General features: G+C 37.2%; 1 protein-coding gene across 5 annotated transcripts in view; it reads right to left on the minus strand.

Annotated features, from left to right (window-relative positions):
• Positions 1-17,546, minus strand: part of Slc4a10 (solute carrier family 4 member 10) — a 101,874-nt gene that overhangs the window by 48,202 nt on the left and 36,126 nt on the right. For all 5 annotated transcript variants that reach the window (XM_051166176.1, XM_051166173.1, XM_051166175.1 and 2 more), the window contains 2 exons: positions 17,282-17,527; positions 591-696 (listed from right to left, as the gene is read on the minus strand). In XM_051166176.1, coding sequence (XP_051022133.1) covers positions 591-696; positions 17,282-17,527 — 352 coding nt within the window. The remainder of the gene's footprint in view (positions 1-590; positions 697-17,281; positions 17,528-17,546) is intronic.

Below are 17,546 nucleotides of genomic sequence, written 5' to 3' on the forward strand. Positions count from 1 at the left end.
TTTAACCATTATAGACAAAAAAAAAAAAAAAAAAAAAAAAAAAAAAAAAAAAAAAAAAAAAATATGTGTCTAGCTCTTCTTTTTTAAATTGAGTAGATTAAAGAATAAAAATGGAAATGGGAAATCTGTTGAGAAACATATGAGAGTTTTTTTAAACTGCCATGTTCATCAAAGACTTGTATTTACAAAAAGTCAGGCTCAGTCTCTGGCCCAGCCTGTTCTGAGCAGTGGGCGAAGCATCACAGAGTAGAGTAGAAGCTTCCAAGTCTGTCGTGTGCATGGCGGATGTGCCTCGCTAGGATGGCGTCATTGAGGTCACTAGTGCCACTCTTTAACATTTTCACTATACTCTAGTTCTTATTCTTGTGTGTGTGTGTAAACTTCCAGAGAGGCTCAGGTCCAGGAAAAGAAAATTTTCATCAGAAATGAAAACCCCAATTATAGATAGACTTTAAAACAAATCTATCACTTTGATGAGTTTGTATTTTCAAATTTCTTACCTTAGTTGCAATAACTGATTAAAAATGTCAATAAAAGTCTTTACAGTAAATGATCCAAGATCTAAGTTGTTTTGCCATGCGTTTACTTACAGACACGGTTAGGTTCCCCCATATTATGTCAGAGGCAGAAATGTTGGACTCCTTCCATTCCCTCAGTGTATCATTGCTGGGACTATGTGGCTCCATGCAGTTACATCTGAAAGAGCAAAATAATCTTTTTTGTGATAATCAGATTTTTATTGTATCCAAAGCCTATACCTGAGGATTTGTTTCCCCTAAATAAAGCATCCATCCATCTGACAGGTATGTAGTTGGTTCATCTAAACCTCTCTTGGGAAGACTATTCCAACTATCAGAATTAGCATATTGGGATAAGGGTTCATTCCAACACCTACTTGCCTGTAAATTATAAGACACCTTGAAAAATTATAAATATCCAGTGTGTTATAATAAGATTAACATACTTTAGTTATTTGTACAATAACATTAATTAAATTAATTAATTAAAATGGAAGGTCATGTATCACTTTGCCATACAATTCTAATTTAGAGTTTGATTGAAGTGAAAACCTAGATATCTCAGTATTATACTTGCCCTTGCTGATGAGAGACAATTGTACTGAAGATCAAACAATCAATACTTATTTTTAGTACATGCTGTTAAGAGGTTCTGTGATGGGTACTGAATTCATTCATAATCCCTTTCCCTTGTCTGTTTCCTATAGAAAGTACTTCAACGGTTGCTTGGGCTCTAAATAACCCACCTGGGCCACAGAGCTGGCAAGTGCATTGCACTGCTGCTTTAGTTATGTTAACAGAACTATAGAACCTGACTTCCATTGCTAAGATTATGTCTATAGCACATAGGAAACACTCTCTCCTCTGTTTTCTACCACAGAAACTTGCTTTGCTCATTACCACGATTCTTTCATTCTTCATGGAGCTATATAGTCTACCGCTATATAATATCCTACTTGAGATGGGCTGTAAGGACAGCATGGTTTTGGCTCTCACTGAAGGAAGACAAGTTTCTCCAGCTGAGCTCACTTGGAGAGGGGTCCAGTGAGAAAGGTAGTTACAAGGGTTTTAATGGGATGGGAATGGTTAACATAGGCAGTTACTGGCTTCCATATCAGCAGAGAGAATGTGAGCACAAAAAAACACACAGGCACCAGAGCTGCAGCAATAGATAGTGACTAATTATGGCTGTTCCTAAGTTCTAGACAAGTGGTACATTATGATAGAATACAGCTGATGTGTCACAGAGCTCAGTTGTCTGGCTATGTAACCAGAGGCAATGACTTAACCATTCTAAATTTGTTTCCTTTTATGGGAAATGGGATTGAAAATATTTATTACCAAAAAAATATTTATTACCTATTAGAGCTAATATGAAAAGGCTAACATCTCACACAGTGTGTCTCTGTCTCTCTGTCTCTGTCTCTGTCTCTGTCTCTCTCTCTCTCATCTTCATCTCTCTCTCTGACCCTCTCTGTGTATTTAGCACATTCTTGCCTCCCTTTGGAATTGTGTTGTGGCTGCTCTCATCAGGATCGTCACCATCATTACTGTTTTCTAGCTCCTTCTTCAGTCACTTGTGATACATAACAAACAGTCAATGTTCCCCTAACATAACATAAAAAGGACATCAGTGTCTCCCTAACATGCTAGACATCTCTTCATGTAATTTCAAAGCAACCTTGTATGCAGGCAGTTCTACATATCCAGAGTTTGCAGTCACGGATTCAACCAAGCATGCTTTAAAATACTCAGAGAAAAACTGCATCTTCACTGAACTCATGTGGATTTATTCCTTGTCATTATTTCCTAAAGAATGCGGGGTGACAACTACTTACATTGCATCACGTGACATCAAGATAATCCAAGAGGGTGTGTGACAGTTACATGAGAATACTACAGTATCATATGGGGTGGGGGGGGGCATAACTTAGTCAAGCCATACTATCAGAGTTAGTTTTGAATCCTTGTTTGTTTGACCCTGTAAGCCCTGCTCGTTCAGGGCTTCAAGATATAAGCTGGCCCCGTCTCTATCAGGACGGCTAGAACAGTAAGAGTGTGACAGCTCAAATAAAGTGACTTATATTTCACTATGCCTCCCCTCTTTCCTGTTTCCTGTCTTCTTTAGATATTCCCTCAAAATGCCCTGCACACTTGCCCCTTATTAGGACAGCGCCCCGCCCCCCACTACCCTTATTCCTGCATCTTAGTGTCCTGTCTATCGCAGCCCCACATAAACTTCGTGATGTGGCTTCCCCGCTCACTTTGCTCACCATGTATGAAGTTCTTTGGGGCACTGGTCTCTGCTATCTGCATTGTGTTGGTAAGCATAATGTCACAATGCAGTGCTGCTGCATTCCTGGTGTTCTTTTTTCATTTGTGTGCTAACCATGATTTTCTGAAAGTGCTAAGGTAGAAATCTAATATTAAACTGGAGAACTCAAAAAAGAGGCATATTTTAAAATGTATATTAGTTAATTGCACCTCCATGGCAGGGCTCTATGACTAACCACTTTTCTCAAATCAGTGCCAAGCTGGAAAAATATTTCAATCTAAAATATTTATATTATCATAAAGACATGAATAGCCAAGAAAATCATTGTTCTTTCTTGAGTTCACACACAAGGTACCTGAATTCTCAGCAGTCAGGTTTCAGGGTGTGTGTGCTTACATAGAAAGTGTAAGTTGTCTCTGGAAGTCAGCATGCAGCTATCAGTAAAGTGTCTGTCTAGCAGTGTGAGTCTAGGTGAATCCCTTGTACAGAATTGGGGTTTGGGGGCAGTAAATGATCTCTGTGGAAGCCCTGTAGATTCAAATGGAACTTTTGAATGCTGGGTGCTCATTCTCTTAAACATGAACCACGAATAAAATGAGAAAAATTTTATATCTTCCCTTGATATGAACTCAATTCAAATTATTTTGAGCCCACCTAAAATCTAAAGCAAAGAAATAAAATTAAAATGTAAGTAGCACTGTGAAGGGATAAAATCTGAGTGCAAAACAAATTCTTTTGTTAATTTCACCCAAGTCAACTTCTAGGGACCCTAGCAACAAAGTGGAAATATTAATACAAGACTATTCTTTAGATGTATAGTCACACATTGCATTTTCCAGCCAAAATTTATTCATTCAAAGCAAGCATTCAGCTGAGGGATCTTGGACATGTTATTTAATTATGTTATTGTTTCTTTTTCTACAAAATGGCAGTGACAGTCATCAAGTTCATAGGCTATAGCAAGAGCAAGCAAATGAACATTGGCAAAAGCCCCAAGACAGGATCCATCATAAGTAAATACTAGTTAGGTGTTCTGTACTGTCAATATGATATTATTACTATTGTGATTATCGCATGGCCCTGGAATAGCAAGTGGAAAAATAAGGCAGAAGAAAGAACCACCTCTCTCCCACATCATTGTTTTTCTTTATATTGTTATTATAGCTCTGTGGCTATGAACTTAAAACCAAGAATAGTGATACCTCCACCAGTTCTCTGTGTCTCTGTGTCTCTGTCTCTGTCTCTGTCTCTCTGTCTCTCTCTCTGTCTCTCTGTCTCTGTCTCTCTCTCTGTGTCTGTGTCTCTGTCTGTCTGTCTGTCTGTCTGTCTGTCTGTCTCTCTCTCTCTCTCTCTCTCTCTCTCTCTCTCTCTCTCTCTCTCTCTCTCTCTCTCTCTCTCTCTCTCTCTCTCGTGTGTGTCCAGATGGAAGTTCTGGAATTCAATATTATTTTTTCAATTTCTGTGAATAATTTGATTGAATTTTGATGGGGACTACTTTGAGGGTATAATTTGCTTTTGGTAGTATGGCCATTTTCACAATATTATATCTATGAACTATGAATTCAGGAGGTTTTTCCATCTTCTTGTTTCTTCTATGATCACTTTCTTTGATGTCTTAAAGATTTTGTTTTATACTTCTTTCACTTCCTTAGCTCAATTTATTTCAAGATATTGTTTCTGGATTCTGTGTTTAAAATACTGTGAATGAGACTGTTTTCCCAATTCCCCCAATTGTTCGTCATTTGTGTATAGGAGAGCTACTGATTTTTAAGTGTTAACTTTGTACTCTACTACTTTGCTGATTATATTTATCAACTGTAGTAGTTTCCTGGTAGTGTATTTAGGTACTTTTATAGAAAGAATTGTATCATCTGCACGTAGGGGTAATTTGACTTATTCCCCCATTTGTACCCTTTTGACTTTTTCATTCATTTTATTGATCTAGCTAATACTTAAGCAATATTAGGAACAGGGAGAGTGAACATTTTTGTTTCTGTTTTTTTTGTTGTTGTTTTTTGTTGTTGTTGTTTTTTTTTTGTTTTTGTTTTTGTTTTTGTTTTTTGTTTGGGAGGAATGCTTTGAGATTTTCTCCATTTAACATGATGTTGGCTGAGGGCTTCTCATATATTTCCTTTATTATGCTGAAATATACTCTGTGTACCTAGATTGTCTAGGACTTTAGTCATACAAAGATATAAGATTTTTGTCAGAAAGCATTTTATGCAGCTAATGAGATGATCATGTGATTTCTGAAAAACAGAATAAAATGCCTTGTAGTGATGAACCTGTCCATTTAAAATGCACTTTTTATAAAATATGTCCTCTGCTATCCTTTGCTTCCCACAGAAAAGCAAGTTCTCTGAGTAATCCTGTTTGTATAAATGGCCACAGAGTGATTAGGTAAACAGTGTAATCAAATGCCCTCATGCAGAAGCATTTGTTTTTGTTTCGTGGCTGATGGAGGTGACCTGCCTCTCTTGCTCAGTTGCCCAAGGCTGTCTTCAGGAAAGCATCGTTTGGTAGAGCTCCTCTCAACATTACCAGTAAGTTTAGTTCCTTGGGCTACAGATGCTGCACCATTTCCTCAGTAGTTATTAATAGTGTTCTCCTTTGTGCACCAAACAGGAAGGGTTTGTGATTTCTTTAGTTTTTTTTTTCAAGCATTTTTATTGACTAAATTAGTCCCCAAGAGTGTCTATAACAATTACATATTAATACAAAATATAAAATTACAGAATCATTTATTTGTAGAAGCTAAGCATATTTTTAATTTAAATAGTATTTTGATCCATAATTAAAAAGCCACAGCACAGAATATTCATTTTCAATCAACATAAAAATCTCTCTCTTACACACACACACACACACACACACACACACACACACACACACACACACTTTCCACTTGATTTTTTTCCATATGCTAACTAATAAATGTAAAATGTGTAGGCAGAACTCCTTATATTACCAAGAAGGGCATTTATAAATAGGAAAATATGCTGAACTAACCAAATCTGGCTAGGTCAATAAATATCTTGTAAGTATCGTGTTCAGAGCAATTAGCATGTTACTCTCCATGGTTTAAGAAAGTTTCCTCCCACTGATACTAGTTATGAGAAACACTTCTAAGGATGAACAATGCTACAAAGTAAGTAGCTGTGACCCTTAAAACACCCAGCAAAACTGCAATGAATTAAGGAACAGTGCACTGCATGTTGCATGAACCAAAATAAGTTGATAAAACTTCACCATAGGAATGGCAGATACCTTGATTAAAACTATCAAATCATATCTACAGCATCAAAACTGGCATTACATTAGTTTTGTATGAACTCCAAGGAAAGATATAGCTGAATGATGCACTGAGGTCACACTATCAAATTGGAAAAGGAGTTACATTAGAAAATAAGTTCTACTCCACTGGGCCTTATTTGGTATTGGTAAATCATAAGCCACTAACTTAGTTTTAAAGCAAACATTATCTGCTTCCTAAGAGTTGAATAAAAATAAAATTATAGAAAAACAAAAATATCCAGAGGAAATTACAGAGTTTCTGAAGGCTTTTTATAGAGTAAAATTTCTCTGATTTAATGCTAGCTGGATTCTAGGTTAGTACGTCAGCTTTTTGTTGCAGAAAACTCACATCACCTCAGTATCAATGCTGGGGTATTTTAATGTAAATTGAAACACCATTAAATATCACTTTAAATTCTTCAGAATACATCCTTAAATTTAGGTCAGCTCAGAAGCAAAGAGAAATTGGGTCAGTACATTATAGACTGTGAACTCTCTAAGAATAGTCTCTCTCTCTCTCTCTCTCTCTCTCTCTCTCTCTCTCTCTCTCTCTCTCCAAAATCTGGTGTATAACATGTGGCTATTTGGTTCATTTTAAAGGAAAGAACCCTCTTTTAAATATGGAGCAACGGTATAACTTTCTGTCTCCTCATTGCCTTAGAAAAGAAAGTATGAAGGATAATTCTATTCAGGCCCGTAAATCAAACTATACCTTTAGGGAAGTAAAAGGGCTGACAGTATACATGAGGAACAAATTGTTGGCAGAAACTGTTAAGGAAGGTGCATTAGCATCTACACAGCTCCCAGGGTCTCGAAAGGTTAAAAGATGAGGACACACCAGCTCTGCTTCAGAGGGACGGTGACAACAAAGCACATGAATAATGAGCTATTTTGACACTACTGCTCCTGGATATAGCACTTTGTCATTAGCATAAGTTAGGTCAATACATGCTGAAACTAAACCCCAACTTCTCACCATATACAAAAGGCTGAATAAAATAGATTAAAGACCTAAAGACATGAAACTTCTACTTGAAAACATAGAAATACTTCAAGACATTGTGATGAATAAGGATTTAGTGTGTGACTCTGAAGTGTACGGAGCACAAGAAAAATGAAGAAACTATAAAGCTTCTACAAACCACAAGAAACAATCAATGGGGGGGAGGGAGTAGCTATCAGAAAGGAACAACTTATTTTAAACTATATTCTTAACAAGGTAATAATAACCAAAATACAGAACAAACTCAATAATCCAATTTAGAAGTAGACAACAGCTATAAATTATGTTTTTCCCCTAGAAAGATATACACATGTCTTCCAATCAGTGTATGAACAAATGCTCCACAGAACTGTCATTCACAAACAAATTTTAATTGCAATGAGAAATCACCTCACTATAAAGGAAATGAATACTATGAAAAAGACAAGAATATGGCCAGAAGATGGAGAAAAGTGAACTCTTCATTTGATGGCAGTGCAAAATGGCAAAATCATTGTGGAAAAACATGTGGAATTATCTCATGGGATTATAAACAGAATTGCCATATGATCCATCAATACCATCAGTAGTAGTCATATATTCAAAGAAAATCAAATCACTCTGTCAAAGACACATCTGTACCCTCATATTTGTTATATAACTAGTCATAAGAATCATGAAACAAAACAAATTTATGTGCACATCAACTAATGAGTAAAGAAAATTTCTATAGACATATGTATGTATACACACATGTGTGAGAGAGAGAGAGAGAGAGAGAGAGAGAGAGAGAGAGAGAGAGAGGATATTCTGCCACAAAAATAGTATAATTTATCATCTGTCTGAACATGGATGGTCATTATGTTAAGTGAAACAAGCCAGGAGCAACAACAGGAACACTACATGAATGTGGTAAGAATTTTGGTTTCGTTAAAAATATAGTTACGTTGGAAATATGTTTTTGTTTCAATCCCAGGTATGGGATATGGGCCTGCTTTAGAATGACCACAGCAGCTATGATTTGTATCATGCTCTAGCAGGGGCATGATTTTGCAAGCTGACAATAGCTTATGTTTGGAATTCTGGGGACTCTTCAGAGGGTAATTAATGATTGAGCCCCAGCAGAGCTCTGGTGGCTGCTGCTGCTGCTGCTGCTGCTGCTGCTTTTGCCAGTTACTGTTTACTTTTGCTGTTTGCTTGATGGCTGGTTGTTGGTGGGAGATATCCTGACAAGGAAGACTGCACTTGCACCAAGGAACTTAATGCCCTTAATCATTTAAGCAGGGCTCATAGGGGATCACAGAGACTGAAGAGACAATCAAGGAGGATGTGTGGGTCTGTGCTAGGTCCACTGTACGTGTTATGGTTGTTTAGCTTTGTGTTCTTGTGAGACTCTAAAGGTGAGAGCATGGGCTTGCAAAAACAAACGAACAAGAAAACAAACAAAACACCCACCAGCATCGGTGGCTTTTAGCACAGAACAGACACTATAGTCTGGAACAAAAGAGGATCTGACCTCAGGTCACCCAGCAAAGCCACAGAAAGTTATAGGGTCCAATAGGCACAGGGCACATGCTCCAAGGACTAGCCCATGCTTGACTGGAAGGTAGTTTCTGACCTCCGGGGCTCAGAGGGTACCCTGCCCTGCAAAAACACCAGTATCACTCAGGCTCATTGTCCTCTGTCCCTAGGAGGCAAGCAGGACCACAGGAGCAGCTCTCTGCTCAGTATCATTCCACCTGCTCCCCAGCTACCTGGTATACCTGGTTCATAAACAGGTAGCCAACAGAGACAATGAACTCAAGAGGTGAGTTGAGCTGGGCACAGGACCAAAGTCCCACTACCCTCTGCCCAGAGGAACCAGGCGAGCTTATAGGAGCAGCTCTTTGCTCTGATACCTTTTTGCCCACTCACCAGCTGCCTGGTCTAACTGGGTCATAAACAGGGAGCCAACAGAGACAGTGAACCCAAAGAAGTGAGTAGCGTGCAGGACAAAAGCCCCATAGTCTATACTTACCTTCAAACCTTCTGACTATCTGAGACCACAAAACCTGATAACACCAGAGACATCACAATGGGAAGATGTTAGTGTGAGAACACAAGCAACAATTCCCAGGACTGTTTCATACCACCAGAAACCAGCACCACCACAAGTACTGGAGACACTAGCATATCTAATGCACAAGAGAAGGATTTCAAAAATGAAATTATGAAAGTGATAGAGGCCCTAAAGGAGGAAAATAAATCCCTCAAACTAGAAAAGGAATACACAAAAAGATGAAAGAATTGAATAAATCACTTAAAGAAATTTGCAAAAGACAGGAAACTACTATCAACCAGGAGAAGGAAATTAATAAAAAGATTCAAGACCTAAAAATGGAGATAGAAACAATGAAGAAAACACATCCCAAGACAATCCTGAAAATAGAAAACATAGGGAAGAGGAAAGGAACTACAGACACAAGCATCACCAACAGAATACAAGAGATAGAAGACAGGATTTCAAGCATAGAAGGTATGATTGAAGAAATCAATACAACAGTCAAAAATGTTCAATCTAAAAAGCTCTTGACACTGAATATTCAAGAAATCTGGGACACTATGAAAAGAACAAACCTAAGAATAATAGGGATAGAAGAAAAAGAAGGCTCCCAACTGTAAGACCCAGAAAATATTTTCAACAAAATCATAGAAGAAAACTTCTCTAACCTAAAGAAAAAAAAATGCCCATAAATATACGAGAAGCCTACAGAACTTCACATAGATTGGACCAGAAAATAAAATCCTCCCACCACATAATAATCAAAACGCCAAATGTACATAACAAAGAAAGAATATTATAAGCTGTGAGAGAAAATGGTCAAGTTACATATAAAGACAAAACTATCATAATTACACCTGATTTCTCAATAGACACTATGAAAGCCATAAGAATCTGGAGAGATGTCATGCAGACAGTAAGAGACCACAGATTCCAACCCAGATTACTATGCCAGCCAATTTTTTAATAAACAGGTGGAGGAAACAAATATTCCACGACAAAAAACAAGTTTAAACAGTACCAAACCACAAATCTAATCCTACAGAAGATACCAGAAAAAAAACTCCAACTGAAGAAGGGTAATTTTACCCAGGAAAATGAAGAAAATAACCTCACATCAGCAAAACCAAAAGAAAAGAATCTCTCTCTCTCTCTCTCTCTCTCTCTCTCTCTCTCTCTCTCTCTCTCTCTCTCTCTCTCCCTCTCTCTCTCTCACACACACACACACACACACACACACACTACCAACATCAAAAAAATGGGAACCAATAACCACTAGTCATTAATATCTCTCAACATTAATGGCCTCAATTCCCCCAATAAGGAGACACAGGCTAACAGAATGAATGCAAAACAGGACCCATCATTTTGCATCGTACAAGAAAGATATCTTAGGAAAACAGATAAACATTACCTTGGAGTAAAGGGCTAGAAAAAGGTATTCCAAGCAGAAGGACCCAACAAACAAGCTGGAGTAGCTATTCTAATATCTAATAAAATAGACTTTCAACCAAAACTAATCAAAAGATATAGGGAAGGATACTTTATACTCATCAAAGGAAAAATACACCAAGAGGATGTCTCAATTCTGAACATATATGCCCCAAATGGCACACACATTCATAAAAAAATTAGTAAAGCTTAAATCACACATCAAAACCCCATGCATTAATAGTGGGAGACTTCAACATACCACTCTCACCAATAGATAGATCATTGAGGCAGAAACTAAATGAAGACTTAATGAAACTAATAGATGTCATGAATCAAATGTACCTAAAAGATATCTACAGAACATTTTACTCAAACATGAAAGAATATACTTTCTTCTTATCACCAAAATTGACCACATACTTGGTCACAAAGCAAACCTCAACAGATACAAGATAGAAATAACCCCTTGCAATTTATCATACCAACATGGATTAAAACTAGAACTCAACAACAACAGAAACAACAGAAAGCCTACACACTCATGGAAACTAAACAACTCCCTACTAAATGATTGCTGGGTAAGGGATGAAATAAAAAAAGAAAATAAAGACTCCATAGAATTCAATGAAAATGAAGGCACAACATATTAAAATTTATGGGGTACAATGAAAGCTGTGCTAAGAGGAAAGTTCATAGCATTGAGTGCCTTTATTAAAAAAAAAAAACTGGAGAGATCCTATACTAGCAACTTAACAATGCACCTGAAAGCTCTGGAACAAAAAGAAACAGACTCACCAAAGAGGCATAGACAGCTGGAAATCATGAAACTCAGAGCTGATATCAATAAATTAGAAACAAAGATGACAATTCAACAAAACCAAGAGATGGTTCTTTGAGAAAATCAATAAGATAGACAAACCCTTAGCCAAATTGACTAAAAGGCAGAGTATAGAAATCAATAAAATCAGAAATGAAAACGGAGACATAAGGAAAGACATTAAAGAAGTCCAAAAAATCATTAGGTCCTATTCCAAAAGCCTGCCACAAAATTTGAAAGTCTACAGGAAATAGACAATTTTCTCAATAGGTACCTATTACCAAAATTGAATCAAGATCAGGTAAACAAACTAAATCTCCTATAGAAAGTCTTAAGGTCATCAAAAGTCATCAAAAGTCTCCCAATCAAAAAAAAAAAAAAAAAAAAAAAAGCCCAGGGCCAGATGGATTAACTACAAAATTCTACCAGATTTTTAAAGAAGACCTAATATCAATTCTTTCCTTTTCCTTTTTTCTTTTTTTTTGAAATTTAAGTAAGTTATTCAGATTACATTTCAATTGTTATCCCCTCACTTGTACTTTACTGTTGCCCCCTTCTTCCCTCTTTTACCCTATTCTCCCTAGGTTTGTGAAAGAAGGGGACCTCCTCCCACACCATATGACCATAGCCTATCATGTCTCATCCTGGTGGCCTGCTTACCCTGCTTCTGAGTGCCACCAGGCCTCCCCACCACGAGAAAGTGGTCAAATAGGGGTTACCAGAGTTCATGTCAGAGTCAGTCCCCACTTTCCACACAACTGTGGAGAATATGCTGTCTAATGGCTAGATCTGGATAGGGATTCTAGGTTTACTGCATGCATTGTCCTTGATTGGCACAGTATTTGAAGCAGACCCTCCTGGATCCAGGCCTGCCAGCCTTGATGTTCTTCTTGCAGGTTTCTAGGACCATCTGGATCCTTCTATTTCCCCATTCTCCTATACCGCTCTCACCTAGAGTCCCAATAGGAAGTCCCAGCATCTATTCCAATCTTCTACTAAGTGAAGACTTTCAGGGGACATCTCTGTTGGGCTAGTGTCCACATATACGTGAGTATATACTATGTGTATCTTTCTGGGTCTGGGTTAACTCTTTCAGGATGATCATTTCTAGTTCTGTCCATTAGCCTGCAAATTTCAGGATTTCCTAGTTTTTAATAACTGAGCAGTATTCCATAGTGTAAATGTACCACAGTTTTTTTAATCCATTCTTCGACTGAGAGACAGCTGATAAACACCTTCAACAACCCAAAAAATTCAGTAGCTCTCTTGTATAAGGATAATAAACTGGCTGAGAAAGAAATTAGGGAAACTATACCCATCACAATGGCCATAAATAATATAAAGTATCTTGCTGTAATTCTAACAAAGCAAGTAAAAGACTTGTATGAAAAAATTTTAAGTTACTAAAAAAAGAAATTGAAGAAGATATTAGAAAATGGAAAGATCTCCCAAGCTCATGGATCAGATGAATTAACATAGTAAAAATGGCCATCTTAACCAAAGGCTATTTACAGATTCAATGCAATTCCCATCAAAATTCCTACACGATTTTTTACCGGCCCTGAAAGATCAATTCCCAATTTCATATGAAAAAAACAAAAAAACAAAAAAACAAAAAAAAAAAAAACCAATAGTTAAAACGATCCTGTACAATAAAAGGTCTTCTGGAGAAATCACCATCATGCATCTCAAGTTATACTACAGAGCAACAGTAATAAAAACAACATGGTACTGGAATAGAAATAGGTGGTAGATCAATGAAATTGAATGCAAGATCCAGAAATAAACCAAAACACCTATAGATATTGATTTTTGACAAAGGTCAAATCCATACAATGGAAAAAAGAGCATCTTTAACAAATGGTGCTGGCCTAACTAGATGTCTACATGTAGAAAAATGCAAATAGACCTATATTTATCACTCTGCACAAAACTAAAGTCTAAGTGGATTAAAGACCTCAAATTAAAACCTGACAAACTAAATCTGATAGAAGAAAAATGAGGGAAGAGGCTTGAACTCATTAGTACAGGAGACAACTTCCTGAACAGAACACCAACAGCTCAGGCATGAAGATCCACAATTAATAAATTCGACCTCATGAAAATGAAAAGCTTCTGTAAGGCAAAGGACACTGTTAACAGAAGAAAATGACAGCCTACAGACTGGGAAAAGATCTTCACCAACCCTAGACCTGACAAAGGGCTAATATCTAAAATATATAAAGAACTCAAGAAATTAAACACGACCAAACCAAATATCCTAATTATAAAATGGGAAACAGAGCTAAACATAGAATTCTCAACAGAGGAATATTGAAAGGCTGAGAAACAAATAAATGTTCTTAGTCATCAGAGAAATGCAAATCAAAATGACTCTGAGGTTCCATCTTATACCTACCCGAATGGCTAAGGTAAATGACTCAAGTGACAGCACATGTTGGCAAGGATGTGGAGAAAGGGGAACACTCCTCCATTGTTAGTGGGAGTGCAAATTTGTACAATCACTTTGGAAAGCAATGTGGCTCTTTCTCAGCTATTAAAAACAAGGAATTCCTGAAATTTGTGGATAAATGGATTGAGCTAGAAATGATCATAATGAGTGAGTTAACCAAGAAGCAGAAAGACTCAAATGGTATATACTCACTTATATCTGCATACTAGCCCAAGGGGCATGTCCCACGAAAGCCTTCACTTAACAGGAAACTGGGACAGAGGGGAGGACATCCTATTGGGACTCTAAATGAGAGAAGCATGGGAGAATAGCAATGTAGAAGGATCCAGAGGGTCCTAGAAACCTACAAGTAGAAAATTATGATAGGCAGATTTGGGCCCACGGGTCCCGCTCAAACTAAGGCATCAGCCAAGGACAATACAGGAGGTAAACTTTAAGCCCCTACCCAGATCTAGCCAATGGTCAGAACATTCTCCACAGTTGAGTGGAGAGTGGGATATGACTTTCTCACGTACTCTGGTGCCTCACATTTGACCATGTCTCCTGGAGGGGGAGACCTGGTGGCACTCAGAGGAAGGACAGCAGGTTACCAAGAAGAGATTTGATACCCTATGAGCATATACAGGGGGAGGTAATCCCCCTCAGGAACAGTCATAGGGGAGGGGAATAATGGGAAAATGGGAGGGAGGGAAGAATGGGAGGATACAAGGGATGGGATAACCATTGAGATGTAACAAGAATAAATTAAAAAAAAAAAAAAAGAAAAGAAAGAAACATACAAGGAATGGGGGAGCGGTGGAGAAGAATGTGAAAGGCAGCCAACAGAACAATTTTTGTTTGAAAATTCCATTATGAAACCTAAGTTTGTAGTCTAATCAAAAATTAATTTTTTAAAAAAAGATTTGTTTTTTTAAGAAGCAGGGATGGAAACACGAGAAAATCAAGGCCTGGGTCACTCCTCTTGCTGTCACCTTGCTAAACAAGGGTCATAGGCCTGGTAAGCGTTTCATTCTCAGGCATCCTCTTGTCATCAGTTTTAATTAACAGTATCACTTTCTGGACCTCATCCTTTTTTGACTTTGTGAAAGCTCTAACTCCATATTATCACCCCCCCCCCTGACATCTCTGTGACTTTCTTCAATCTGCTACCATTTCCTCATTTCAAAAATGATTCTTTTCCATCACAAATTGCCATTTTCATGATCTCCGTGCCCTATCAAAAGGCATAGTTTTTCTTTTCTTTCCTTTCTTTCTTTCTTTCTTTCTTTCTTTCTTTCTTTTGACACACAAGTGCCCTAGGTATACTTTTTCTATTTATTTGCCATCTTCTGTTTTCTTATTTTTTGACAAAATGGCTTCTTATTCTATCTTTTCTCTCAATCTAATACTGTTTCTTAACGATGTTTTAAAAAGCTCAATCCTCAATTTTGTTGGATCTCTTTTGTAAAAATCTGTGATACATTCTTATCTCTTGCCTTCTACAACTGTCATCACTTTTGCCTTAACCTTTTAAACCTATATGCCTGCAATAATCCTCATTAGTCTAACTTTAAACTAGTTACATTATCTAAGGCTCACTAGTTACTTCTTAAGACTTTTCTCTCTGCATGCAGGGATATTCAACTGTGTCTTCAGTTTAAATACCTAAGAATCTGCACCTGAGTTTGCAAGAGCAGTTTGTGGCTTCTCACTCTGCTCTCCTGTTTTATTTATTCTACGTCTTTTCTTGCTGACAGCTTATCGATATTTTTCAGTATACTAAAAACTGTATCAAGTTTATAAGACCTTGGTGGCATTGCTTGTTCTTCCACTAAAGTCTGATTTCAGACAAACATTTTAAAGGTTTAGTGAACCTCTGACATCCTGGACATGGTGTCATCTGTGAATCTATCCTATTCCTCAATACCTTCCTCTGTAGTTTCTATCAAAGTGAGTTCCTCATCTGACGTGGAACCATAACATTCTGTACCAATAACTCAAACCAGCACTCATCTCATTTTTCTGTCTCTCTCTGTTCCCTTACACAAAGTATAGACTTTGAGGTAAGACTGTTATTCACTATGGTTATTCAAGCTTCTAGTATAGTGACTAGCATTAAGCTATTGCTGGTGTGAGACCACACTGGAGATAGTTGTGTATCTAACAAAGATAACTAAATTCAGTTCTACTTTATTTTCAATAAAGTTACTAATGGCCATTGACATGGCTCAGCAGGTAAAGGTGCTTACACCAAGTCTGGCACCTGAGTTCCGTGTCTAGAACACAAGTGGTAGAAGGAGAAAAAAAGACTCTTCCAAGTTGTCCTCTGATTGCCATACATGCATTGTAGTATATGCACCACTCCTGACTGATTAGTCAACCAATCAATTTTTAAAAGTAATGTTAGCATGTGTCTGTGTTACCACTGATTCTGATCAAATTACTTACTATCTGCCTCTTCCTGGGTGTCCTTGACATCCACTTATTTCCTTAATGGCTGTATTTACAATACTACCAATATTTATTTTCATTGGGAAAATTATTTTACATGTAAAATGTGAATTTTCTTGTTTCCAAATAGAAGTAATTTGTTTTAAGCTTTCTCTGAAGGCCAAAAAAAAAAAAAAAAAAAAAAAAGTAAATACTAAGAACCACATTAATTTTAACAAAACATCATTGTCTCACTCTTTAAGAGTTATAACACTAAACTATTATGTAATTTTGACATTGAAATTTTAGCAATAAATATTTAAAATATTTGAGCTATATCTAACTGGTGTTGGTGGCTGGAACAAAAGTTACAAGTGTCTGATGAGGACCACATCACTTCAAACATTTGCTCTGTGAAATTCCACATGTAAATGGGACAAAAACACTAAAATTAAATAAATTCCTGTTTAATGACCACATACACTCTACAGGTGCAGGGCTATAGCACTCTTGATTTCTGATGAATTAGATGAATTAGAAAGGTCCAATTCATCTTCAGTCTTCAACTGTACCATCATCTTCAGCTATTAATACTTAACTATTTTATCACAAATATCTAAAGTAAAAATTAAAGTTAAGTGTTTTTAGCCTTTAATCACAATTTCAAACATCAAACAAATACAACGTAGACTCTAAGAATTTCTTTCACTTAGTTACTTTAAATCTGAACTTAAAAGCAGAGTAAAATGATACAGTTTGGAAAAACAGAACCAATCTGTATTTATATTGACTTGGTTAATTATGTGTTTATTTTATGAAACACTTGACAAACAGAGCTTTAGAACGATGCTGTTGGCAGAGATGTTGTAATGAGAACCCAAGAATCAGATGTGTGGCTGATTTGATGACTTAAAATCCTACTCAGCTCTGAAGCCAGGATGTAGGTCATGAATCAATGTAAGGCTCACTCTCTGCTGAGTAAGGTCTTCACATTTCTTAAACAGTAGCAGTATTTGTGAAAAGGAAAACCTGGCAGCCAAGAGAGGGAATGGGACTTACGAGTACTGTGTCAGCAGCTCCAAATCATTGTGCATATTGATTGGATAGGCTTCTCCGAGTTCAAACAGCTTCTCTAGGGCTTCATAGATAAAAATGATGCAAATGAGAGAAGCAAAAGCTTCTTCAGTAAACCGGGTGATATAGCAGACAAGGGAACTTGCATCGGTGGCCACAAGTATGATACATAGGGTTGCAGTCCAAAGCCCGATGCTGGCTCGTAAAGACAGGTACGACAGCCCATATTCTCTAGGAAAAATAGAGTGTA

This window comes from Acomys russatus, chromosome 24 (assembly GCF_903995435.1).
Source record: "Acomys russatus chromosome 24, mAcoRus1.1, whole genome shotgun sequence".
Classification (NCBI taxonomy): domain Eukaryota; kingdom Metazoa; phylum Chordata; class Mammalia; order Rodentia; family Muridae; genus Acomys; species Acomys russatus.